At 45.4% G+C, this 27,318-nt stretch overlaps 1 protein-coding gene across 1 annotated transcript in view; it reads right to left on the bottom strand.

Annotated features, from left to right (window-relative positions):
* ZDHHC17 (zinc finger DHHC-type palmitoyltransferase 17) overlaps window positions 1–27,318 on the bottom strand; it is a 138,369-nt gene that overhangs the window by 5,017 nt on the left and 106,034 nt on the right. Inside the window, exons 13-16 of the mRNA XM_050935455.1 lie at window positions 23,521–23,614; window positions 14,938–15,021; window positions 14,326–14,483; window positions 515–609 (exon numbers count right to left, since the gene is read on the bottom strand). Of these exons, the coding sequence (XP_050791412.1) occupies window positions 515–609; window positions 14,326–14,483; window positions 14,938–15,021; window positions 23,521–23,614 (431 nt within the window). The remainder of the gene's footprint in view (window positions 1–514; window positions 610–14,325; window positions 14,484–14,937; window positions 15,022–23,520; window positions 23,615–27,318) is intronic.

Below are 27,318 nucleotides of genomic sequence, written 5' to 3'. Positions count from 1 at the left end.
GCTCTGGGCACAGGCTTGTGTTCCACAGACAAAAAGAAATCTGATTGTGGCTGTTGTGCATCTCTAGAAAGGTCATGACCACATGAAGCCATGTTACTAGTCTCACTTGCTAATTTCTTTTGCATGGTGGAACTTGAGAAGAAATGTTGAAGGCAAGTCCTTTTACTAGCACAAAAACAAACTTAGTGAAATGGCAACATCCCCTACAAGGAAGGTGCTTTCCATTTCTTTACCAACAAAAAGACTATTACCTTCCTGGGAGCATAATTTTTTTTTTTTATGTTAAATCATCAATGGCGAGATTCATTTAGGAATATTAACAGTAATTATAAATCACTTTCCATAATCAGATACATTGGCTTACGGTAAAAATAGCTGTTCAAAAAACTGAAATTCTGGGATCCTATCAGCATCTGGAAGATAGTTTTCAGCATTCAGCTCTGTTTTGTTGCATTCAGTTGTGAAGTTCATTTGTGGGTTGGCTACCTAAATGAGACATTTTTTATAAACTTACTTGAATGGGCTTTCAATAGATGTTGTTGTGACTTTAAAGTGCTTGTATCGTCTTGCATTCATCCTCTCATTTGTAGTGATACCTAAACAAGATATCTAGAAAAGATGAGAGATAAAGCAAACAAACACTTAGAATTTCCAAAATTAAAAGCAAACCAGCAGAGAGAGAAGCTGGGGAAAAAAACCCACATTTATTTGCTACTTTATGGTTGTAATTGTGCAGGACTATTTGGTGCTTGTGAAAGTCAGAGGCTGTTTAGTTTAGGACCAGGCACAATGCAAGCTGCATCACTCTGCCTGTACATCTGCGTTATCTGAGTCTTTCTTTCTTGAGTGAACAGAACCAGCTGTATCAAATTGTGCACTAGTTTTCTGTTTTAATAAATCCTGATATCCAGAAGAAAAATCCCTAATAATCTATACTGGAGATAATAAATAAGATAAGCAATTATTTTTATTATAGTAGATATTTAGGCATTATCTTGAACAATTTTGAAACAATTTTTCTTCCTTCTTGGCATTGATACTTAAAGTAACTATGAGATGATATTTTTGTAATTTTTTCACTTGTAAAATTTTGTCTCAATAACAAGAAGTTCTAAGAAAAAGACGGTTACTCACCTTTGTAACTGTTGTTCTTCGAGATATGTTGCTCACATCCATTCCAGGTAGGTGTGTGCGCGCCGCGCGTGCACGTTCGTCGGAAACTTTTTACCCTAGCAACTCCAGTGGGCCGGCAGGTCGCCCCCTGGAGTGGCGCCGCCATGGCACTCGATATATACCCCTGCCGGCCCACCCGCTCCTCAGTTCCTTCTTGCCGGCTACTCCGACAGTGGGGAAGGAGGGCGGGTGTGGAATGGATGTGAGCAACACATCTCGAAGAACAACAGTTACAAAGGTGAGTAACCGTCTTTTCTTCTTCGAGTGATTGCTCACATCCATTCCAGGTAGGTGAATCCCAAGCCATACCTAGGCGGTGGGGTCGGAGTGAGAAGTAGCGGCATGGAGCACTGCAGATCCGAAGGCCGCATCCTCTCTTGACTGCTGGACCAGGGCGTAGTGGGACGCGAAGGTGTGGACCGATGACCAGGTCGCTGCCCGACAGATTTCCTGGATGGGCACACGGGCGAGGAAAGCCAGCGACGACGCCTGCGCCCTGGTAGAATGCGCAGTCACACGGCCCGTAGGAACGTGGGCCAGCTCATAGCAGGTCCTGATACAGGACGTTACCCATGAGGATAACCTCTGCGAGGAGATAGGAAGCCCCTTCATGCGGTCCGCTACTGCCACGAAAAGTTGGGGGGATTTGCGGAAACGGTTTGGTCCTCTCCACATAGAACGCGAGAGCCCTACGGACATCAAGCGAGTGGAGCTGTTGCTCCCTGCCTGAAGAGTGAGGTTTCGGGAAAAAAACCGGGAGGAATATCTCTTGGTTGATGTGGAAGGTCGAGACCACCTTGGGGAGAAAGGCAGGGTGTGGCCTCAGCTGCACCTTATCTTTGTGGAAGACTGTATATGGGGGGTCTACCACGAGAGCCCGGAGTTCCGACACCCGCCTAGCTGAGGTGATAGCTACTAGAAAGGCAGTCTTCCAAGAGAGATAGAGTAGGGAGCAAGTAGCTAACGGCTCAAAGGGGGGCCCCATGAGCCGAGACAACACCAGGTTAAGATCCCAGGTTGGAGCAGGGAGTCGGACGTTAGGGTATAAACGTTCCAGCCCCTTTAGGAATCTAGTCACCGTCGGGTGAGAAAAAACGGAGCGGCCATCCCCACCCGGGTGAAAGGTGGAGATAGCTGCCAGGTGGACCCGCAAAGACGATATCGCCAGGCCCTGTTGTTTGAGGGACCAAACATAGTCTAAGATATCGGCCACCGAAACTTCCATAGGGCGGAGACCTTTCTCCACGCACCAACAGGAGAAACGGTTCCACTTGGCCGAGTATGTCGCTCTAGTGGAAGGCTTCCTGCTGCCCAAAAGTACCTCCCGTACCGGGGTGGAGCAGCGCAGTTCAGAACCGGTCAGCCACGCAGGAACCACGCCGCTAGGTGCAGCGACTGTAGGTCCGGGTGACAGAGAGTCCCGTGTTCCTGGGTAATCAGGTCCGGGTGAAGGGGCAGGGGAACTGGGTCGGCTATGGCCAGGTCCAGCAGCATGGGGTACCAATGTTGCCTGGGCCACGCCGGGGCTACCATGATCACGCGAGCCCTGTCCCTGCGCACCTTCAGAAGGACCCTGTGGACCAGTGGGAACGAGGGAAACGCGTAGTACAAGTGGGTCGTCCACGGAATAAGGAAGGCATCCGCTATAGACCCGGGCTCCCTGCCCTGAAAGGAGCAGAACGCCTGGCACTTCTTGTTCCCCCCGGACGCGAAGAGGTCCACACGGGGATAACCCCACCTCTGGAAGATTGAGAGGGCGACGTCCGGGCGAAGGGACCACTCGTGTGATAGGAAGGATCTGCTCAGGCGATCTGCCAGCGTGTTCCGTACTCCGGGGAGGAAGGAAGCCGTGAGGTGAATGGAGTGGGCTACACAAAAGTCCCAGAGTCGCATCGCCTCGTGACATAGGGGAGAGGATCTGGTGCCGCCCTGCTTGTTGATATAGTACATGGTCGTCGTGTTGTCGGTAAACACCGCAACACAACGACCTCGAAGCTGGTGACAGAACGTTTGACAAGCAAGGCGGACCGCTCTCAACTCCCGCATGTTGATGTGCAGCTTCACCTCCTGCGGGGACCAAAGGCCCTGTGTTCTCAGGGTTCCCAGGTGGGCCCCCCAGCTGAGATCTGAGGCATCCGTTGTTAGGGACACCGAAGGCTGAGGTGGGTGGAAAGGGAGCCCCGCACACACTACGGACTGGTCTAGCCACCAGCCGAGAGAATCTAACACCCCCTGGGGGATTGTGATCAGCATGTCTAGCGGTTGCCTTGCCGGCCGGTAATGTGCGATGAGCCACAACTGGAGGGGCCTCATGCGGAGCCGAGCGTAACCGGTCACAAATGTGCATGCTGCCATGTGGCCTAACAGGGTTAGACATGTCCGTATTGATGTCAAGGGGGCTGCCCGCAATCGCTGAACGATCGCCGACAACGCCTGGAACCTCGGTAACGGCAGAAGAGCCCTGGCCACGGTGGAGTCCAGGATGGCCCCGATGAACTCCACCCTCTGCGTGGGGAGCAGGGTGGACTTGTCTATGTTGATCATGAGGCCCAAGGTAGCAAACAGGCCGGTGATCCTGCGGACGTGGCTGCAAACCTATAGTTCCGACGTGCCCCGAATTAACCAATCGTCTAGGTAAGGGAACACGTGGATACGACTGCGCCGAAGATGTGCCACAACGACTGCCATGCATTTTGTAAATACCCTCGGGGCCGTAGAAAGGCCAAATAGGAGGACTGCAAATTGGTAGTGAAGGCGGCCCACCACGAATCGAAGGAAACGTCTGTGGTGTGGCCAAATGGCAATGTGAAAATAAGCGTCCTGCATGCCGAGGGTGGCGTACCAGTCTCCCGGATCCAGGGATGGGATAATGGTCCCCAGGGATACCATGCGGAACTTCAGCTTCACTAGGTATTTGTTGAGCTCTCGCAGGTCGAGGATAGGCCTGAGGCCTCCCTTGGCCTTGGGGATCAGAAAGTAGCGGGAATAAAACCCCTTGCCTTTCTCGTTTTCCGGAACCGCCTCTATAGCTCCTTTGATGAGGAGCGTCTGTACCTCCTGTCGAAGGAATTGCTCGTGAGAGGGGTCCCTGAAGAGGGACGAGGAAGGGGGGCGGGAAGGAGGAAATGATATAAACTGCAGGCGGTATCCCGTCTGCACCGTGCGTAAGACCCAGCGATCCGATGTTATTTGGGTCCACGCCGGGAGGAACAACGAAAGGCGGTTGGAAAACGGGGGGAAGGATCCGTGGGGAAAACTGTTACTGCGCCCTCGGGCGCACCTTCAAAACGAAGGCTTGGGCCCAGGCGGGGGCTTAGAGGAGCTTTGATTCTGTCCCCCCTGGTTCCCTGAATGCCTACGCCTTCCATTCCTGCCACGGCGCCTATTGAGGTCCTGCCGTTGGCGGAACTGGGGGTATGGCCTGCGCTGTTGTTGCTGCTGTGGCCGGAAGGGTCTGCGCTGCGTTCCCGGCGTGTGCATCCCGAGGGAGCGCATAATGACCCGATTGTCTTTGAGACTCTTAAGTCTGAGGTCTGTCTTTTCTGAAAACAGGCCCTGGCCTTCAAACGGGAGGTCCTGGATGGTGTATTGGAGCTCCGGTGGAAGGCCAGAGACCTGAAGCCAGGAGATACGGCGCATCGTTACCCCCGAGGCGAGGGTGCGGGCAGCCGAGTCTGCAGCGTCCAAAGAAGCTTGCAACGAGGTTCGTGCAACCTTCTTGCCCTCGTCCAAAATGGCCGCAAATTCTTGGCGGGCCTCCTGTGGCAGCAGCTCTTTGAATTTGTCCGCTGCCACCCACGAGTTAAAAGCATATCTGCTGAGCAGGGCTTGTTGATTTGAAACCCTGAGCTGAAGGGCCCCAGCTGAATAGACCTTGCGGCCGAGGAGGTCCATATGTCTGGCCTCCTTGGATTTGGGGGCTGGAGCTTCCTGTCCATGGCGCTCCCTCTCGTTCACCGACTGCACCACCAGGGAACACGGTGTCGGGTGGACGTGGAGGTACTCGTAGCCCTTGGAGGGGGCCATGTACTTCCTCTCGACGCCCCTCGCCGTAGGGGGAATGGAGGCCGGTGACTGCCAGATTGTATTGGCGTTGGCCTGGATCGTCCTAATGAAGGGTAGGGCGACCCTGGTGGGAGCATCAGATGAGAGGATGGTGACGATAGGGTCCTCGATCTCAGAGACCTCCTCGGCTTGCAGGCTCAGATTCTGAGCTACTCGCCTAAGGAGGTCTTGGTGCGCCCTGAGATCCAGCAGGGGAGGGCTACTGGAGGAGGTGCCAGCCACCGCTTCATCGGGGGAGGAGGATGAGGAGACCCCCGGCAAGAAAGTGTCCAGTGGGGGGTCCCCCTCAGCCCTCGCCTCTGTCTCAGGAGCAAGAGCAGGGTCTTGCTGCTTGGATTCTTCCTCTCCATCCGGGGAGGAAGGGGGGTGAGACAACGAAGCCTCTGGCACCCTGTGCTCCACCGTTGCAGGCCTAGCCGGAAGCTGTTGGGGGCCCTGGGCTTGATGGTATGCCCAGGGGGTCCAGAACCCCCACTGCTGCAGACCCTGGTCCTGTTGCGGAGGATCTTGAAACAATGCCGCCTGCCTGTCGGTGCCCAGTGCATACACGCTGTCTGCTTGGGAAGACACCGACGGCTGCCTAGAAGGCCATGGCGGGGCCGACCCCGGCTGGTAAGGGTCTGCGCGGGTCGGCACTGAAGATCTTCTCGGTGCCGGGGATCGGTACCGGGAGTCATAGCGGCGCCGGGATCGGGACCGGGTTCTGTCTCGGTGCCGGGATCTGGAACGGTACCGGCCGCTGCTTCGGTGCCGGGATCGAGACCGGGACCTGCCACCGACGCGGTGCCGGGAGGTCGACCGGGACCGGGACCTGCCACCAGCTCGGTGCCGGGAGGTCGACCGGCGCGGCGAGTGACGGCGAGACTGGCTCCTAGAGTCACGGTGCCGGTATCGACGGCTGGAGTCAGACCGCGACCGTCTGGAGGTCGATCGGTGCCGCGAGTGCGACCGGTACCGCCGAGGGGAGCGGTGCCGGGACTGCGAGCGGCGGCGGGATCTCGAGCGACCGAGGCGTCAGGACCTGGATCGCGACCGCGAGTCCCGAGACGGTGCCGTCATCATGGGCTTGCCTCTAGATGCGACCTGCACCGGAGGTACCGGGGGTGGCGGCTGAGTAGACTCAGTTAGGGCGATAAGGTCCCGTGCCGAGGCGAAGGTCTCCGGTGTGGATGGGACCAATAGCTCAACCCCAGATCTTATGGGGGAGCTTGGCGGCACCGGACTCGACGGACCCACCGGGCCCGGAGTCGACGGTGCCGGTAGTGCCGCGGCCGATGTCGATGCCGGGCGCTCCATTCGGGTTTGCCTGGCTAGAGTAGCAGACGTTGACAGTCTCGCCTCTGCACCCGGTGCCGGGGAAGGTCGGTGCCGGGGAGTCTTCCCGGTGCCAGTGCGATCCGGTGCCGGCGTCGAGATCACGGCCTGTGAAGCTGCCGGGTCAAGTGCCACCTCCATGAGTAGAGTCCTGAGTCTCTGGTCTCTCTCCTTCTTTGTCCTGGGCTTAAAAGCCTTGCAGATGCGGCACTTGTCCGACCTGTGCGATTCCCCCAGGCACTTCAGACACGCGTCGTGGGGGTCGCTGGTTGGCATAGGCTTTTTACAGGCCGCACACTGCTTAAAGCCCGGCGAACCAGGCAAGGCATGAGCCCGGTGCCGGGTGCCGGGAAGGGCTACAGCCCAGACCGGCGAACAACTATATACAATACTATTTACACCTAATTAATTAACTAACTATACTTAACGATCTAACTAACAACTGTAACAATAACGGTAGTTAACAAGGAGAGCTAGGGACGTGAAGGACAGCTATGCCGCGCTCCACAGTTCCAACGACTGACACGGCGGTAAGAAGGAACTGAGGAGCGGGTGGGCCGGCAGGGGTATATATCGAGCGCCATGGCGGCGCCACTCCAGGGGGCGACCTGCCGGCCCACTGGAGTTGCTAGGGTAAAAAGTTTCCGACGAACGTGCACGCGCGGCGCGCACATACCTACCTGGAATGGATGTGAGCAATCACTCGAAGAAGAATAATTCATTGGGATGAAAACACCTTCTGCATGGGTCATTTGACTCAAGAAGTGTGAACAGTTTACAGCAACTACTCCAAAATTGTTTTGACCTAAAAAGGGGGAGTCTGAAGAAGTTTTAAATTATGCAAGGCCTGGATTTACTGTAGTATATTGCATGTGCAACACTGGAAACAAAAGTAGAAGAACTCCCTTAACAATTGGGCACTATTGTAAGCTAAAGCTTTAGAATTCTTAGTGTCATATGGTAACTCAGCCCCATGTCATGGGATCAAGAAGCCATGTCTGATAATCCTGAGCATTCAGGAAATTACACTCAGGTTTACTTGCCTTTTCTGGATGTACTGAAGTTTTGTCCCTTTAACAGAGAGGTATCTAAAGAAAGAGGACACAATTTCAAAAAAAATGAGAGCCTTAAGTTAGGCACCTATTGCTAGGTTTTGTAAGAAGAGGCCTGATCTTCAAAATGAATGAGAACTCTTGAGTACTCATATTCTCTTTTGAAAAAAATCAAGCCACCTATTTAGGAGTTTAACTTTAGGAAACCATTTTTGAAAATCTTGGCTAGGTCTTTTAATCTTCTCCAGGGAACAAGGAAGCTGCCTGGAAGACAGAACAGAGAGTGGCAAGGAACAATACCAGAGAGTGAACCCATCAGAATGATCAGTCAAGGGATCAGTCAACTTTACTTTCAAGCCATCAGAGAGGAATCAAGAGAGGGGCTGTGGAGTTAAAAAAGCAAAGAACAAAGCTCCTAAGAGAAAGGCCAAGTTAGAATCTCTAGGAACAGGTTTTGACAAGTTCTTTTAAGTTACCTTTTATCTTTCTGCACACAATAGTATAAATAATGATTTGGCCACATTAAATACTGTAGTTATTTCACATTTCATTTTTCATATTTCCTACACTGCATGTTTTCTGCCTTGTAAACAGTATTAAATACAATTATAGTAATTTTGCCTTCATCACATTTAAGGGTGCAAAGCATTTCACGAGGCACCGTGAGGAAAGTGTTCTTCCAGGTTCCATAGAATTTGAAGAAATATCTACCAACATATCCCATTCTAAAGCAGGGGTTCTCAAACTGGGGGGTTGGGACCCCTCAGGGGGTTGCAGGGTTATTACATATTGGGGGTCGCAAGCTGTCAACTTCCACCCCAAACCCCGCATTGCCTCCAGCATTTATAATAACATTAAATATATAAAAATGTGTTTTTAATTTATAGGGGGGGGTTGCACTCAGAGGCTTGCTATGTGAAAGGGTCACAAGTAAAACAGTTTTGAGAGCCACTGTTCTAAAGTAACTTACATATGGAGTTTAATGGATCCTGGGATAGTTAGGGATTGGAAGGCACACTGGAAAGTTGCATATTCACATTTCTTTAGTACTCTGGTGCTTTATATTGGTTTGGAAGCCACATTGAATACATGTGGTCACCCTGGCTCATTTATCTTGGGCAGGAAATCCCACTGGAAGGTAGTGTGGTGGCCCTGGATCACACGTATAAACTTGGAATCTATATTGGTGGTTGCTCTAAATCATCGTTACAGGAGAGAAGGAAAAAGCTGAGATGTCTGACAGTTTATTTCAAACTTCGGAGTGTGGATCTTATTTCTGATATAACTGGAAACACTGAAGTGGTAACTAAGCCCTTGTGAAGAGACTTGTGATAAGACTTTGTTCTTTACTGTTAGGATAGATAAGGAAAAGTATTCCTTTTTCAATATGGCTAATGTGATGTATTTGAATATTATTTTCCTGTCTAAACCTGTAATTGATAATTCCAATAGTTGGCCTATGATTTTGTTAAGATATTTGAATAAATTTTCCTCCTTTGGCTTTTGTACTGACAGATAATGCAAAACACACAATGGTCTCATTAGATGGGCAGACATAGGAACATCTGAAATACAGATCCCAGCCCCACAGAACATATTGAACTCTCTGGCTCATTCCAAGACTACTTAGACAGATTGTTCATCCAGGCTACTGTTTTGATTATTGGTTAGAATTTCAGTCTGTGTTACAAGATTGCTGGTCAGACATGGTAATGAGGTGTCTGGGAAGGAAGACTGACAATTACATTCAAGGGAAAAGCTAAATGTCTGATCACAAGAGATCTTTAGCGTGAGAAAATTCAAAGAATCTATTTATATTTTAGCATATAGAATTACCTGTTATGTGAACATATTCATTAATTTCAGTGGGATATGTGAATGCTCAGTGATTCTTAGTGAGGAAAAGGCACAAAATGCATGAAAATTGTTTCAGTATAGTGCATCTTTTACTCCTGACAGAATTCTGCACCTCTGTGCATCCCCCCGCAGAGAAAAATGCAAGAGAAATCTGCGGGGGAGACAAAAGCCTCTTCTCTAACAACACATGTGTTCAAGCGAGCCTGGAGCAGCCTCAGACACACAAATCACTGGGGGAGGAGGGCTGGGTGTGTGTGCCTGCATGGGAGACGTTGATCACCATCAAGGGGTGGGGCTAGGCGTGTGTGCCTGCCAACAAGCAAGAGAGACTCTGTCCCTCTCACTTGCTACTACAGCTTGCCTGGCGGGGAGGGGTAGGGCTTTTTATTATGCATGAGGCAGACTTTGTCCCCGAGGCAGAAATGTAGCAGCCTGCCTACACAGTAATGTTATTAATGTTCCTATTGTTAGTTAACTGTTCCCATTCTCAGACAATTCCTCAAGGAGTATAAAACCTGTAGAAGTTTTAAGGCTCCTACATTACTAGAGTGATGTAAAGTCTTATAAATGACAGTAAGAGAATCTGCTAGGAAGATCAGTGTGCTTTCTCATCTTTTTCCTGTGCCAAAGTGACACAATCAAGTTAGATTACAGCTCAGAATTTATTTTACCTACCCATTTAAAAAAAAAGAAGACTTTGAGGGCAAATAAAACATTTACCAAGCAGTCAATACAATGTCAGGGCAATCAGAACCAAGCACTTCCCAAAGTACCCAGCCAGGTTCAGGACAATGATCAGCAAAACTGTACGACTTTCGTGTGTGAAAGTCTGAGCAATTTAAAATGACATTCTACTTTTTTAAGGTTTTTTTGTTGTTGTTTTTTTTTCTGTTTGGTGTTCTGTAATGTAATTTAAATAAAAATCCAGGATTATAACTGGAATACAGGGTATTGGTTACCAAGTGTTTGTAACTTATCTTTCATGTGTTCAGGTAATGCTGAATAGTTAATTGTGACTTTTTTCTGCATTGTAGTTTAAATAAATTACCAAAACAATTAAAACTGATTATACTGCATTACTTTGACAAATAAGTATGCAGAAAATTTTGCAGGATAATTAATTTTTTGGTGCAGAATCCCCCCATGAGTACTTTTTTCGCAATGGAACAGCTGCATTGCTATTTCCTTGTCTAGATGTTTGTTCAACTCTCCCAGGCATGAGTATGCCTTCCATTATCATTTCTGAGAGCTTTAAGAATGGATTTATAACTGCCACCATCCTTTCCACAAACTATACCAAAATACATGTAAATAACCTATTGACTTTGAAAAATTAATATAGTTCTTAGTATGAGAAATATTACCTGCATAATATCAACTTTGATGTTTTGTATTGTACTTTACAGAGATGTATACATAGACTTTTTTTCCCGAAGAGTAAAGTTATATTTACAAAACTGAGTCTCATCTGTAACTACTCTGATCTACAGCAAATACACACAATTTCTTTATTATATGCATTTGTAGTTCTATTACTTTTATTTTATGTAACAGCCAAGACCTGAACTCATTTTACACTGAGCTAACAATATGTAGACCCAACTTACTATTTTTAAGCTATATATGTACTAGGAAAATGACCACTGCTGACAACAGTTAACAACAACAGGTCCCCTCAGCTGGAAACTGTTTAACTACTAGTCTAGATTCCACTGAAAAGATTTTGTCCAGTTAATTATACAATGCATAACTGAGACCAGATTTACACAACTTGTATGTACTCAGTCACTGAACTGTTTTAATCATGTTTCACTCATGCCTTCTCCAATGGTGTTAAATATTTTTGTACCATTACCCAAGCAATTAAACAGTTTACAAACACGAGTTGAAAAAGAGACAGTGAAGACCTACTACTGACAACCACTATCAGCAATGGATTAGTTTCCCAATATAGACAAACCTATAGTCTAGGGCTAGGCACCACATACTCTGCTGCAAGCTAAATGCAACTTCTGTGGCAAAGCCATTCATATCTGCATGCTCCAGTAGGAGAAACTCAAAATTCTGTGGCAGTTTCTGATAAACTAAGGATGAATGTTTTTACTAAATTAAGATGAAATTGAATAATACAATTAGTACAGTATTGCATCTATAATTTATTTTGATATCAAATTAAATTCACTTTACTCCTCTGTATTTTCCCTGTGCCACAGGTTTTTTTAGGGCTGTTGATTCATCATAGTTAACTCACACGATTAACTAAAAAAAATTAATCGTGATTAAAAAAAATTTTAAACAGAATACCAATTGAAATTTATTAAATATTTTTGGATGTTTTTCTACAGTTTCCAATATTTTGATTTCTATTGCAACACAGAATACAAAGTGTACAGTGCTCACTTTAAATTATTATTTTTGATTACAAATATTTGCACTGTAAAAGTGATAAACAAAATAAATAGTATTTTTTCAATTCACCTCATACAAGTGCTATAGTGTAATCTCTTTACTGTGAAATTGTAACTTACAAATGTAGAATTTTTTTGCTATATAACTGCACTCAAAAACAAAACAATGTAAAACTTTAGCGCCTACAAATCCACTCAGTCCTACTTCAAGTTCAGCCAATCGTTAAGACAAACTAGTTTATTTTTATTTACAGGAGATACTGCTGCCGGCTTCTTATTTACAATGTCACCTGAAAGTGAGAACAGGCATTCATGCGGCACTTTTGTTGCTAGAGGTATTTACATGCCAGATATGCTAAACATTCGTATAACCCTTCATGCTTTGGGCACCATTCCAGAAGACATGCATCAATGCCGATGATGCTCGTTAAAAAAATAATGCATTTGTTAAATTTGTGACTGAACTCCTTAGGGGAGAACTGTATGTCTCCTGCTCTGTTTTACCCACATTCTGCCATACATTTCATGTTATAGCAGTCTCGGATGATGATCCAGCACATGTTCATTTTAAGAATACTTTCACAGCAGATCTGACAAAACGCAAAGAAGGTACTAATGTAAGATTTCTAAAAATAGCTACAGCACTCGACCCAAGTTTTAAGATCCTGAAGTGCCTTCCAAAATCTGAGAGGGACGAGGTGTGGGGCACGCTTTCAGAAATATTAAAAGAGCAACACTCCAATGCAGAAACTGTAGAACCTGAACCACCAAAAAAGAAAATCAACCTTCTCCTGGCGGTTGAAGCATGAAGGGGCATATGAACCTTTAGTGCATCTGGCATGTAAATATCTTGTGACGTCGGCTATAACAGTGCCATGCGAACACTTGTTCTCACTTTCAGGTGACATTGTAAACAAGAAGTTGGCAGCATTATCTCCTGCAAATGGTAACCAAACTTGTTTGTCTGAGTGATTGGCTGAACAAGAAGTAGGACTGAATAGGACTTGTAGGCTCTAAAATTTTACATGGTTCTATTTTTGAACAGGTTTTTTTTTGCACATAATTCTACATTTGTAAGTTCAACTTTCATGATAAAGAGACTGCACTACAGTATTTATTTGTATAGGTGAGTTGAAAAAGATTATTTCTTTTGTTTTTTTAGAGTGCAAATATTTGTAATAAAAATAAATATAAAGTGAGCACTGTACACTCTTATTCTGTGTTGTAATTGAAATCAATATATCTGAAAATGTAGAAAACATCCAGAAATATATAAATAAGTGGTATTCTATTATTAACAGTGCGATTACTTGTGATTAATTTTTTAATTGCACAATTAATCGTGATTAATTTTTTTAATCGCGTGACATCCCTAGTTTTTTTTATGACAAAGAACTGCATGGAAAATGTTGTAAGAGGAAAAAGCTGGAAGTTTGGTAAGTTGGGGACCTCAGCACCTGGGAGGAGCCCAGTGGGAGTCAATTAAGCTGGAAGCGTCTGCTAAAATCATTAACAATGAACAGTTACTTTTCACATATAAACCATTGCACTGAATTTTTGAAACAAGACTATGCATATGCAAATTAGATACCTTTTAGAGCATGCTAGCAGGGTCTATGTGGGGCAATTAAACCACAACATGTTACAGTGCTTTATAAATCAGACCCCTCTAGAGAGCTGTGCCGTGCCATGTAGACAAGCCAAGCAGTCTCGAGTTCCTGATGACTGCTCCACTAAAAGCTAGGAGTGTCATGAAGGTGATAGGTGAAAGAGTATCAGCATTTAAATCTCTTTGAGTGCCATTAAGAAGCACTAATAATTTGCAACAGGCTTCAACCATGTACTATGAAATAAGGGTACAGTTTTCAAAAGCACTTAAGTGACTGAAGAGCCTAAGTCCCATTTTGAAAAGTGACTTAGGAGGATAAGTCTCACTGAAAGTCAATGAGACTCAGGAGCCTAAGTGCCTGAATTGCTCTTAAAAATGGGACTTAGGCACTTTTGAAAAAAATTATCCAAGGTTTCAAACCAAGAAAATGTTAGCCAAAAGTGATTGAAGAAAGCCTTCTAACCTAATTCAATGACTATCTTATTCAAACTATCTTCACTTGTATGGCTGTCAAGGGAGCTACTGAATAGAGACTTCTGATCCCTTTCACTCTTAATAAAATGATCATTTGCACAAAGACCTTCACACTCTTTCAACTCCTAATAAGACAATCTCCCTTTTGCCTGGTGACCCCAGATTCCCTCCCTATTCTAAATGAGGCAACCCCTATGACTGACAACACAATCAGCTTTCTATTTCCTCTGCAAACCTTGTTTCTGTGATCACTGAGCCTTGTTTATAACCATGTTGAGTAAACTGAAAAAGGAATATTTGATGTAACGGGAATGCAAATTTACTTTCAATATTCAAGGTTGACTATAATAAGTAACAAAGTGCCTTGTCATACCTGATACATCTGACACATGAGTAACACAGCCACCCACATGAAATGAAACACACTATTTAGAAACATCCAAAACATCCAAGGTGAACAGGTGGCAATTTGTGTAATGTATGTCCACAATCCATCCTTTGTGTAAGTAGTCTCACAATGGATTCCCCAGTCTGGAAGAAGAAAAAAAATTATAGATTTAAAAGTCATATAAAATCCTCAGATCACACATTTTTTCTATATATCAATGTAGTATTTAAATTTGAACTAGTCAGAAAACTTTGACAAAATGCATTTTTTTTATGAAATATGGAAATAATTTTCAAAAACCTTCACAATTTGTTCCTCCTTTTCTAACCAGCTGTATTTAAAGTCACAGAGATGATAGTAACTTAATGAAGGGCATGGAATAATAGTAACAAGGACTGTATAGAATTCTTAATGAGATATTTTTCTATAATAACTAAGTATTCTTCTATTCTAGAACACCTGAACAGGGCAGATACTAAAGCATATCTCAATTCCAATACAAATAGTATCAGAGTATAACTCTGATAGTGCAAATACTCATATGAGGAACTAAATGAAACATTGTACTTAAAAACAATTAAGAAAAAATGTACTCACAAGAGATACAGCCATAAATCATCCAACAGATCATAAAAAGCAAAAAGAACAGATATCCCATGAAATAGCGATGGTTCCCTGCTCCTAAAGATGAACACAAACAACATGAATTAATTTTTTCCGCCTTGAGAAAAGTCAGTAATACGCTTGATGGCTGATTTACATGTGATTTAAATTTAAATTATTTTAGGACAACACTGCTCATTACTTTATATGGAAACATTACTCTCTGGAAACATTACATTAGTCTGTAATATCTATAAGACTTCTTAGAAGCTCGAAAATAGGTGTTTTTCTCCCTTACAATTTTGCCCTTTCAATAAGGCCAAACATTGTAAATTAAACAAGCGCATGTGAATTTCAGCTGCAATATGGTAGGAGCACAGAAAAATAAAACAATCTGCTTTATTGATATCAACACAGCTTTGGGAATTGGTTAGTTAACAGCTGTTGCAGAGCCAAGAAGAGCTCAAAAACTGTTTTGGTGTGTCTAAAAAATACTGAATTATTTTTGTTTCTTGGCAACAGAGGGCAGGTATATTTAATAAGACGTACAGAAAATAGAAATCTGGACAAAAATCCACATCCTCTTTTGACAATTAAAGGTATAGGACGAGTTGACCTTAAACTGTTTGACAGCCAACTGAAAAGAAAACATTCAACAAAAAGATGGATAGACAACAATTTAAGTAAACAAGATGTTAAAAAAAATTGGTTAAATTAATGAATGAAACTTAAAAATTCTACGTGTAATTAAATTTAAAATGAAGTGAATGACACATAATGTAACAGCATTTGCTCAAAGTGAAAAAGACAGTTACCTTTTTCGTAACTTGGTGTTCTTCGAGATGTGTGGCTCATGTCTATTCCACAGTAGGTGTGCATGCTCGCCATGTGTAGTGGTGCTGGAAGTTTTTCCCCTAGCAGTACCCATAGGAGGAGAGCGACCCCTGGAGTGGAGCCTGCCTGGCACGGTGTAAGGAGAGCTGTGCGCTCCCCCCACCCTCAGTTCCTTCTTGCCAGACAACTCTGACAGAGGGGAAGGAGGGCGGGAGATGATTCCAAGCTGGGTCTGCTGGAGGTGGGCAGTTCACAAGTTCTCGGGACGCAGTACCGCCCTGCCGAACCTGGTGTCATCTCTGGTTTGGGAGACTATCGCACAGTGCGAGGTGAACGTGTGAACTGAAGACCACATGGCAGCCATACAAACGTCCTGAATAGGGAGTGGGCCACAAAGGCAGCTGACAAGGCCTGCGCCCGCGTCGAGCACACCCTAAGAATAGGCAGCGGGGGAACACCCGCCAGCACATAACAGTCGCTGAGTGGAAATCAACTGGCCTCTCATGCACTCAGCTGAGGCAACAAACAGCTGCGAGGACTTTCGGAATGGCTTGGTTAGCTCGAGGTAGAAAGCCAGAGCCCGCCTCACATCGGGAGTGTGAAGGCAGCATTCCTCATTAGTCGCGTGAGGTTTGGGGCAAAGGACTGGTAGGAAAACATTTTGACCCATGTGGTAGGTGGGGAGACCATCTTTGGGAGGAAAGCGGGGTGTGGGCAGAGCTGGACCTTGTCCTTATGAAACACCGTATACGGTGGCTCAGAGATCAGGGCCCTGAGCTCAGAGACCCGCCCAGCCGATGTGATAGCAACCAGGAAGGCCAACTTCCACGAGAGGTGAGACCAGGAACACGTGGCCAGCCTCTCAAACGTGGGCCTATAAGCTGAGCCAGCACTAGATTCAGGTCCCACTGCGGGACCAGGGGCTTAGAATATGGGTAAAGCTGGTCCAACTCCTTAAGGAACCGGCTGGTCATAGTATGGGAGAACACCGTATGTCCTTGCACTGGGGGATGGAAGGCAGATATGGTTGCCAGATGCACCCTGACTGACGAGGGTGCCAGGCCCTGGGCCCTCAGATGGAGGACATAATTGAGGATAAGCTGGATCGGGGCGGCTGTTGGGGATACACCTTGATCTGTCGCTCACCTAGCAAAATGTGACCACTTCGCCATGTAAGAGTGCCAAGTGGAGGGCCATCTACTCTCAAGGAGGACGCGCTGAACTGGAGCTGAGCATGTCCTTGCCTCGCCACCTAGTCACTGAGCAGCCATGCCGTGAAGTGAAGAGCTGCCAGGTTGGGGTGGAGGAGACGGCCATGGTCCTGAGAGAGCAGGTCTGGGTGGAGCAGCAATGGCCACGGCGGAGCCACCGCCAGGCCAAAGAGGGTCCCCTACCAGTGCTGCCTGGGCCACACCAGGGCAATGAGGAGGACCCTGTCTTTGTCCATCTTTATTTTCTCTAGGACCCTGCTGATCAGCGGGAATGTGGGGAAGGCATATAGGAGTTGGCCTGACCAGGGCAGATTGAAAGCATCAAAGATAGCGCCCCTCCCCAGTCCCCTTCAGAGCAGAACCGGGGGCATCGTCGGTTCTGTCAGGTCGCGAACAGGTCCACCTGGGGAGTTCCGCATCTCCAGAAAACCTGGAAGGCCACTTCCAGTTGTAGGGACCACTCGTGCTGAAAGGAAAAGTCCCTGCTCAAGCGATCTGCCCTCATGTTCCAGGCACCAGGTAGGTGAAAAGCTTTTAGGTGGATGTCGTGAACTATATAGAAGTCCCACAGGCTGAGGGCTTCGTGGCAGAGGGCGGAGGATCGGGCCCAGCCTTGCCTGTTGATACAGAACATCGAGGCCGTGTTGTCTGTGAGAACCCTGACTACCTTGCCTTTCACGTGCAAGTGGAAGGCCGTACATGCCAGCCACACCGCCCTGAGTTCCTTGACATTTATGTAAAGGGTCAGGTCTTGCAGAGACCACAGGCCTTGGGTCTGAAAACTCCCCACATGGGCTCCCCAGCCCAGGTTCGATGCATTGGATACCAGCTCCACTGACAAGGCCCTGTCCCTGAACGGCACTCCTCGGAGCATATTGCTCAGTGTGGACCACCACCGTAAGGAGGCGGTCACCGAGTTTGGCATGGTGAGGACTTGTCCAACCTGTTCGTGGCTTGGGAGAACTGCGAGGCCAGCCAGAGTTGTAGGGGCCTCATCCTGGGCCTGGCGTGGTGGACCCCATACGTACACGCCAACATGTGACCTAGCAGCTGTAGGCAGGACCTGACTATCGTCACCAGGAACTTACGATCGAGTTGATGAGCACTTTCAGGGTCTCGAACCTGTCTGCGGGGAGAGAGGCCCTGGCCAACATTGTATCCAGGAGCACCTCGATAAACTCTATGCATTGCACTGGGACTAACGTGGACTTGGTGTTGTTTACCAACAGGCCCAGAGTGGTGCATGTGGACAGGAGGAGTGCCATATGATCCCTCACCTGCGACCGGGAGGTGTCCTTGACCAGCCAGTCATCCAGATAGGGGAATATCTGGACCCCCAGGCACCTGAGGTAGGCCGCTACTACCGACATGCACTTTGTAAAGACCCTGGAGGCAATGGACAGACCAAACGGGAGGACCATGAATTGGTAGTGATTCTGTCCCACCACAAAACAGAGGAAGCGCCTGTACCCCTCGAATATATAGATATGGAAGTACGCATCCTGTAGATCGAGGGCCACTTACCAATCCCCGGGCTCCAGGGAGGGGATGATGGAGGCCAGGGAAGCCATGTGAAACTCAAGTTTTACCAAGTACAGGTTCAGACTTCGCAGGTCTGAGCCCCCCTTTGGCCCTCGGGATAAGGAAATACCGGGAGTAATACCCCTTGCCCAGGAACTCCTTGGGCACCGCCTCTTATCACTCCTAGTTCCAGGAGTCTCCCGACCTCCTGCTCGAGCAGAACCTTGTGCGATGGGTCCCCCAAGAGGGACAGGGGCGGGAGGTGGTGGTTGGGCAGGTAGGAGGTAAACTGGAGGGTGAAACCTCGGGAGATGGAGTTAAAGAACCAGCAGTCCGAGGTGAGCTGCAACCATTCTGGTAGGAATGCACACAATTGATTGGAAAAAGGGAGATTTATTGGGGCTGAAAATGGCGGGGTACCCCTGAGCATCCTGTTAAAAACGCCTTTTACCAGCCTGCTTGCCATTAGAGGTTCCAGGCTGTGGGGCAGAGTGGTATTGTCTTTGCAGACGTTTCTTATAGTCCCATTGCTTCTTATGTGCGACCTCGTATTTTGGGAGAGCAGCCCAGGTGGGAGCCTGCTGTGGCTTGAACTTGGGTTTTGCCGGAGCAGGGACATAGAGGCCCAGGGTCTGGAGGGTCGTATGGGAGTCTTTCATGCTGTGCAGGCTTGTGTCCATTTCCTCCACAAATGGTGCCTTCTCATTAAAAGCGAGATCCTGCATTGATGACTGTGCCTTGCTGGATAACCCAGAGAGCAGAAGCTAGGACACCTGTCTCATGGACACCACCGAGGCCATGAAAGGTGTGGCCATGTCTGCTGCATCCAAAATGGCCTGCAGAGATGCCCTTGTGGTGGCTGCCCCTTCCTCCATGAGTGCCTTAAACTCCTGTCTATCATGCTCCTGGAGGGAGTCCTTGAACTTGGGGAGGGATCCTCAGAGTTTAAACTCATAGCAACCCAGGAGAGCCTGATGGTTTGCTACCCTCAGTTGGAAGCTTGACGGTGAATAAATTTTTCTCCCAAAAGCATCCAGCCTCTGAGAGTCTTTGTTCTTTGGGGTCAGGGCTGGCTACCCCTGTCACTCCCTGTGGCTGACCAACTCAACCACCAAGGACTTGGGTGCCATGTGGGTATACAGACACTCGTGCCCCTTAGTGGGTACGAAGTACTTGTGCTCCGCCTTCTTAGAGATGGGAGCCAATGAGGCTGGCGTTTGCCACAGGGCATTTGAAATTTTAGCCACCCCTTCATGGAGCGGCAAGGCCACCCTGTCCGGTGCCGAGGGGGACAGCACATTGAACAGGGAGTCTGAGGGCTCTTCCATTTCCTCAGCCTAGAGATGGAGGCTTGCTGCCACCCTTTTTAGTAAGTCTTGATCGACCCGGTAGTCCTCCTGTTGGATGGAGGGGGACGGAGCTGCAATCAGCTCCTCCGGACGGGCCGAGGAAGCCGGTGCGGTGCTTTGGGTGTTGTCCGGCACCGGAGGATCCATCACCTGGTCAGATTCCGGGAAAGGCACCGAGGAAGCAGAGCCCGTCAACTCCTTTCTCGGCGGTCTAGGTATAGAGGCTGATGATGCTTCCGATGCCCCAGGCACCAAGCAAGTCCTCACCAGGGTCTGCACTGAAGGCCACGCTGCCCACTGGTACCACTGGGCCAGCCACGACGCACAGTGCCATTGCACTTGCTGAGGCACCGGAGGGGGTGTCCGATCAGGCTTGCTACTGTGGCCTGTAGACAGGCGACTGTGAGCGGAGGTGGGGCTGGCATACAGCACGCTGCTGCTCCTCAGGACAGGAAGCGGCAACGGTGCTGGGATCTACATCGACTGCAGGACCGTGACCTTGAGGCGGGTGAACGGCACTGATGTTAGTAAATGCTCTGCGAGTGATCTCAACAAATGGACCAGTGATGGTGAGGAGCCAGCAATTGATGCCCTGAGCTATGATGCCTTGGTGGAGACTTCAAGCAGGATGCCAAGTGGGAACGGCATCGATGGTCATGCCGCGACGGACTGTGGTACTCCCTTTGAGGAGAGGACCATTGGCGATGTCCGCCGCAGTCCCGTCTGAACTCGCTTTGTGAAGACGAGCGGTGCTGGAAGTCTCGATCAGATGGCACCCCTCTAGACAGTCTGGCCGGCGTCGAGGGCGATCCACATGGACTGAGCCCTGAACGGTCACTAGGCCATGAGCAGTATCGGGAACGTTCCCTTGACTGAGACCGGTACCAGGCTGGCAATGACTGCAGTGATCCTAGCAGCGGCTTGCCTCTGGATCATGGGGCCAACATTGGAGGCGTTCCCAGCACTGGCATGGATATGACATCCTTAGCCGCCTGGAGGGCTTTAAGGCGCGGTGCTGGGTACCAGATCGGAGCAGCATGCCAGGGTCGGGGCCAGCGTCAATTCCATCAGGATGGCCTGGAGTCTAATGTCCCTTTCTTTTTTAGCCCAGAGTTTGAATGACTTGCAGATCTTACACCTTTCGCTGATATGAGTTTCTCCCACACAGTCTGTGTGCGGGTCACTCCTTGGCACAGAACGCCTACAGGAGCCGCACAACTTAAATCCTGGGGCATGGGGCATGCCCCGGCCCGAGCTCCCTAACAAAACTCCACTGAAAACTAAACTGACTACAGGTACTACTGAACGGAGCTGGAGCTGAGCAGTTCTGACGCACCTTCACTGGCGGCAAGAAGGAACTGAGGGTGGGGGGAACACGCAGCTTCCCTTATATCGCACCAGGCAGGCACCACTCCAAGGGTCAAGAAGGGTGCTCTCCCCCTGTGGGTACTGCTAGGGGAAAAACTTCCAGCACTGGTGCACGTTGCAAGCACGTACACTTACTGTGTAATACACATGAGCAATCACTCGAAGAACCACTTTTGCCATGCGTTAATATACCTGATAGATGCATTTCTAATATTGTGATACATTTATTTGTATATATACTATTCGGAACTTCTCAACTTCCCCTCAATTTGTAAAATACATTCACTAATACAGTACTCCAATGACCCTAGGACGCGCACTAACCACACAGACACTTCACAGATGATAATAGGCTACAAAAGATGTGTCCCTCTGTATGCAAGCAGCAGAGAACTTAATTGGTCATTTTTGTCAAATATTTTGCCTATTAAACCACGAGCTTCCTCCAGAGGCAAAAAATAATCAATTGCTTTTAACAAGTGAAATGAACAAATAAATAAGACAAAAGCAGAAAACCCAAACATACAAGTTAGAACAAGCACACAAGGCACTTCCTTTCTCCAAAATCAAAGAGCTTCCTTCATCTGTGAACATGTTGCAATGTTGCTTTTATAAGCAACGAATATATGAGGAATGATGTTGGAAGTATATGTTGGGAGGTGAGTGTGAGACAGAGACTGTGTGTGTGTTGTGTGTGTGTGTGTGTGTGTGAGAGAGAGAGAGAGAGAGAGAGAGAGAGAGAAGGGGTACATAAACACATGCTGCTGGCTGTGCGCACTCTGCTAATCAGCTAGGTGGCACTTGAATCTCTCCTGTGCAGCCGCCCAAGCGAGCAGCTTACAGGGAACAGTTTCAGGGACACATGGGGTCAGGTTGGTGCAGGGACACATGGAGACGGGCTTAGGGTGGGGGTACAGGGACAAACTGGGATGGGGCAGATATGCTTGACTGAATGAGAGTCAAAAGAACTGTTCCATACTTCTCTCACCCACACCCAACAACCTTCCAGGTTCACTGCCAAGCTCCTTCCCAGCAATTACTTTCCTCTCCCTCAGCTCCTCTGACTCCCCCAAGCCTTTGCACTGCTTCTGAGGGGTACAGGAAACACAGTTCTGTACTGTAGTTTACATGAATCATTACTCAAAGTTATGTATTAATATGCCTAGTAAGTTATCTATTTGTCAAAAAACATTTCCTGAATCTTTTTTGTTGTCTGTATTATTTCAGACTTGCTTTCTGACAGGTATCTTGAAATAATTTACCAAAATAATTGAAACTGGCATGATTATACTGTGTTATTTTGACAAATAAAATATTCAGAATTTTGCAGAATTTTAAAATATTATGCACAGAATTTTTAATTTTTTTGCGCAGAAATTCCCCGGGAGTAGAAAATCCACCTAGATGGCAAGCCATCTTGAATCTACTGACACATAGCAATGAATTAATTGAGCACTTGGCTACAGTTCTCTAATGGAAAATACTTGTTTGTGAGTTTACCTGTTACCCAGACTTTAATTTCCTAGCACTCCATGCTTCATCTCATATATATTAAAGAGACTAATCACCACTGTAGTCAGTATATGCACTCTTGTTTTTGTAGGAAATGAAAAAGATGCTGTATTGATAAGTAACTGAAAATGTGATTAATGATTTGCATTAGAGTTCATATTTGACAAAAACATACTTACATATTGTTTATGTGGTGTTATAATTATTGCTGAAATAAAACGTTTAAAAATTAATAGGGATGAAATCAGTTTACTTAGTACTTGTCTACACAGAGCAGAAATATGAACCAGAGGGGTTTGCTTTCTAAAGCACACTTGTGTCGCATGTGAACTGGCCCGTGTAGAGTCTATTGGGGCAATCTTTTTAGTTCATGTCAGGAGGAACACCATGGTCAGTTAGTGCATATTGGTGCATTTTAGAAATCACACCCCTCTACTGCACACTTCTGCTCCATATAGATAAGCCCTTAGAAACAAAGCTATAAGTACTTATGTGTGGACTGGTAACAGAGAAGGGAACTGTGAATAATACAATGAATCAGAAAAAACGAAAATTCAGGCTGAACATCGAGATGCTTTTGGTAATACTGAAGACTAGACTAGTCTTTCGCAGGAAGTTGTCAGAAACCATGTTACTGTGGTCATTTAAAACAGGAATTTACAAAATACAGAGGAATATACTGTAGAGAACGATCTTGCATTGAGAAAGGGGTGGACAAACTGATCTAACTGTATTTTTCCCATCTCTATTTGTTAAGATTCCATATTTGAGCAATCACTTACCTACACAGTTACCCACCCATGGGCAGTGGTGGTCAAACTTTGCTATACATCGATTGCACACGCCACAATGTTTGGACCTCACTGGCTTCCGTATCTGTTTGACAGATATTTATGGACATATAATTACAAAAAGCTTTATAGCAAAGCGAAAGGAAAAGTCTGACAGATTTACACTGATGAAAAAAATGAATTTTAATGCATGTTAAAATACTTTGCTGCTGTTAATCCCTTTGATCAAGGTCAACAGGAATTTAAAAGCCTAATGGCTAATTCAGATTCCATTAAACAATTAGTGTCTTGAAATTTCATCATACGTCAGCTATGGTACGTATGGTACAAAAATCTATTTAAAATATTTTCCCTTAAATGAAAATGTTGCATCTTAAAAAGTATCAAATATTTATTTCTCTTTCCATCCACCCCAAACCCCTCTAAATCCTCTAGGTAACTAAGTTTTGGGTGCAAATTTGTTTCATTTCAGCTATTTAATATTGACAGAGTATTACATTATGATTGAGAGGATTCTTTGGGCATTATTCATAAATGAACTGTAACGTAAACAGAACACTGTTAATTAAGCTTATTTACTAATTCAAAAATATGGACTTAAAGAGAACTTCCAATAGGACTTTTGCTTCAGTGTTCACTTTGACAGTTTTGAAAACCACTCCCAAACTGAATATATTTTGTAAAATTAAATATTAAATGATTATGATGATAAATCAAGAACAAAATACATGAACAAACCTTGAAATACAAAATATATGTACAAACCTTGAAATTAAAATACATTTAAACTTTAAAATTAAATATTTAAAAAACAACTTCATTTTTACTTATCCCTTCAAATCTGACTTTAAAGTTCTACATTTACTATACAAAAATGAATGACACCACAAACATGACAGAAGTATTTCCATCAGGTGTTTGTCATGTTATTAATTCTTCCATGGGAAATAAAATGTACACTTCAGGTCTCAGTAGGTAAGTGCAGGAAGAAATTATTTTTAAACACTGTGTTTTAAAATGTAAACATAACTTGCAAGTCTAAGCAACTAATCCACAGACAATTAGGAAATGTTAAATCACTTCAGGATTTAAAGAAACTTTCCAGTTAACCTGGAAAATATCCAGACAGTTTTGACACAAAGCAAAAGATACTTATTTTTCAGGCTCAATATGTCATTTAACCCAAAGTTTGTTCTAACCCATTTTAAAATAAAATAATTCTCTTTTGGAAGGTTTTGTGAAGTTTACTTATCTCTTAAGAGCCTTCCTCAAATAGATTTTATTTTACATAGGTCCTGAAACAACTAATCTGCAATGCATATACCAAAAGGGGTTTTCCTTTGTATGGTAAAAGGGAGTATAATACAATATTTCAAGAAGCTCTCACAATAACTAAATATGATTTTGTGATGCTGCCTATACAGATCAACAAAAGACTAAATTACATGTGTATGCAGACACACACACACATAGGTACGTAGGTACATCACGTTACATTACATCAAAAAAAATCAATGAAAGTACTTCAGTTTCACAGAACCTCAAAGTATTAAATTTAAAAAAAAAACATTACAATTCTCAAGATTTCAGTAGAAAAAGGCCTAAACATTTTGTTAAACCAGCAAAGAAGGCAATTCTGAGTCAAACTGAAATGTTTACTGCAAATATTCATAATTCTCCCTTTTTCCCCATCCCCAAAAAATCACAGAATACAAAGGTACATAAACTTCTCCACATACTTTTCTTTTTTATAATACAAAACTTCTTCAGCTAGGATTCTTGGGAGAAACTGAATGCTTGTTCAAAATATAAGAGTTTTGCTACATCGCTTGAAGTTGCTGTAAGGATGCGACAACCAATCACATTGGTTTATTTCAATAAACATTTTATAAAAAGTTATTTCTATTTGTTAAAACTTTGCAGCATCTCACAAGATGTGTCCTGAATAAAGGCCAGAAGGGGACACTGTGATCATCTAGTCTGACTTTCGTATAACACAGGCCACAGAACTTCCCCACTCTCATGGCTCTTCTCTCAACCCTCTCCAATTTATCAACATCCTTCTTAACTTGTGAGCACCAAAACTGAACACAGTATTCCAGCAGGGGTCACACAAGCGCCAAACACAAAGGTAAAAGAACCTCTCTACTTCTACTTGACAGTCCCGTCTCCTTTAACCACAGCATCATGCTGGAAGCACACATTCAGAACACAGCTCTTTCAGAGTCACTGCTTCTCATGATAGTCTCCCCCATCCTGCTAAGTATGGCCTACATTCTTTGTTCCTATGTGTTTACATTTAGCTGTATTAAAATACTATATGTAGTTTGTTCACACCCAGATTACCAAGAGATCCAAATTGCTCTTCATTATTTACAGCTCCCCCAGTTTTTGTATCATCTGCCTAAATATGGATTCTGATGTCCAACATTAAGGCAGCCAACTTTGAAAAGGTTGCCAACTGTAGTAACATGGGCCCACGTTAGGTTTAAGCAGGCTATGGTTTCAAACTGAGTTTGGATTTTTAGCATGAACGGTAGGACTGAAGCATGTAAAAGGATAAAGATTATGAGAAAACACAAGTTATTTGTGTTAAACTTGTAGTGACCCTAAAAAATACCAGTATTATCTCATTTAAGGTTTGGGATGAGGTAATAGAAATAAAGAAAATATTGTTAATTGGGCACCAGGCATGGTAAATAATTGGTTTGTTTAGTTTAGTATAAAGAAATGTGTAGTTTGATAGTCAAAGAGAAATAAAGCCAAACAAGATAAGATGCAAACCTTAAAGAAAGAGGCCCAGTCATTAATCTTGTATTGACTGGGGCAGAGGTCAAGGTTCAAACTTAGCTGCTTCATCTGGAGTTAGTACGGTCTGACAGCAAACAATGACATCACCTGTTTCTTATAGTGAATTAAAAAGAAAGGTTTCTAGGGGTACTTTGTCAGTGCCTTTCCTTATTCCTCTGGAGTCACGCCATGATGGGAAGGTCCCTCCCAGGCCTGATCCTGTTGAGAGTATTTTGGCCAGCATTTATAACTGTATTGCTGTTGGGTACATAATACAAGAGTATATTGCTTACGCTTGTACATTTATCACTAAGTGGCCACTGAATTAATGAAGGAATGCTTGTGCGGAAACTGAGTCATGGTAAACCATAATAAACTTATTTAGAAAATAATTTTCAATCCCAATAATACAATTTAGCATATTCTTGGATCTTGATTTGCTTTTTCCATGTCAATGCCCCGTAACAGACTTCTACAAAGGACATTATGCAGCTGTCCCTTCTGTTGGGACTAGGGAGGCAGCAGGCCTTTTCTTATATAGCAGATAGCTCCTACTCCCAACTGCATGGCACCTTAGGTAACAAGATGGGTTCTGCAGCTCAGATAGAACCATTACTATTAAAATGGGGCTAAGATTATTAGTTAAGTGTTTCCTCTTAATAGCAGCAAAAGGCCAATGCTTGGCTATCTGGATTAATAAAACTGTACTGTATATGTGCATATTTAAGAAAAATTGACCATTGTTTAATAAGTTGGCATTTTGTTATTAGTATTCCATCTCATGCAAAGCATGAGAATGTACTATGAGTAGACTTTACAGTCTTTTATATTTGCTAATCACATTTTAAAAGGAATGTGCATATCATGTTTTCTTGTGGAACTGGATAGCTGCCTTGTTCTCTTCGAGCTGATTTCCTTTTTAAAATGTTTTGTGGAGGGGTGTGAAAATTTATATTTTTTCTTTTTAAGATGATAGCCAAATTTAAAAAGTCCAGCTCG

This window comes from Gopherus flavomarginatus, chromosome 1 (assembly GCF_025201925.1).
Source record: "Gopherus flavomarginatus isolate rGopFla2 chromosome 1, rGopFla2.mat.asm, whole genome shotgun sequence".
NCBI lineage: Eukaryota > Metazoa > Chordata > Testudines > Testudinidae > Gopherus > Gopherus flavomarginatus.
Note: the sequence above shows the minus strand (reverse complement) of the source record. Positions and strands in the feature narration are given on the sequence as shown.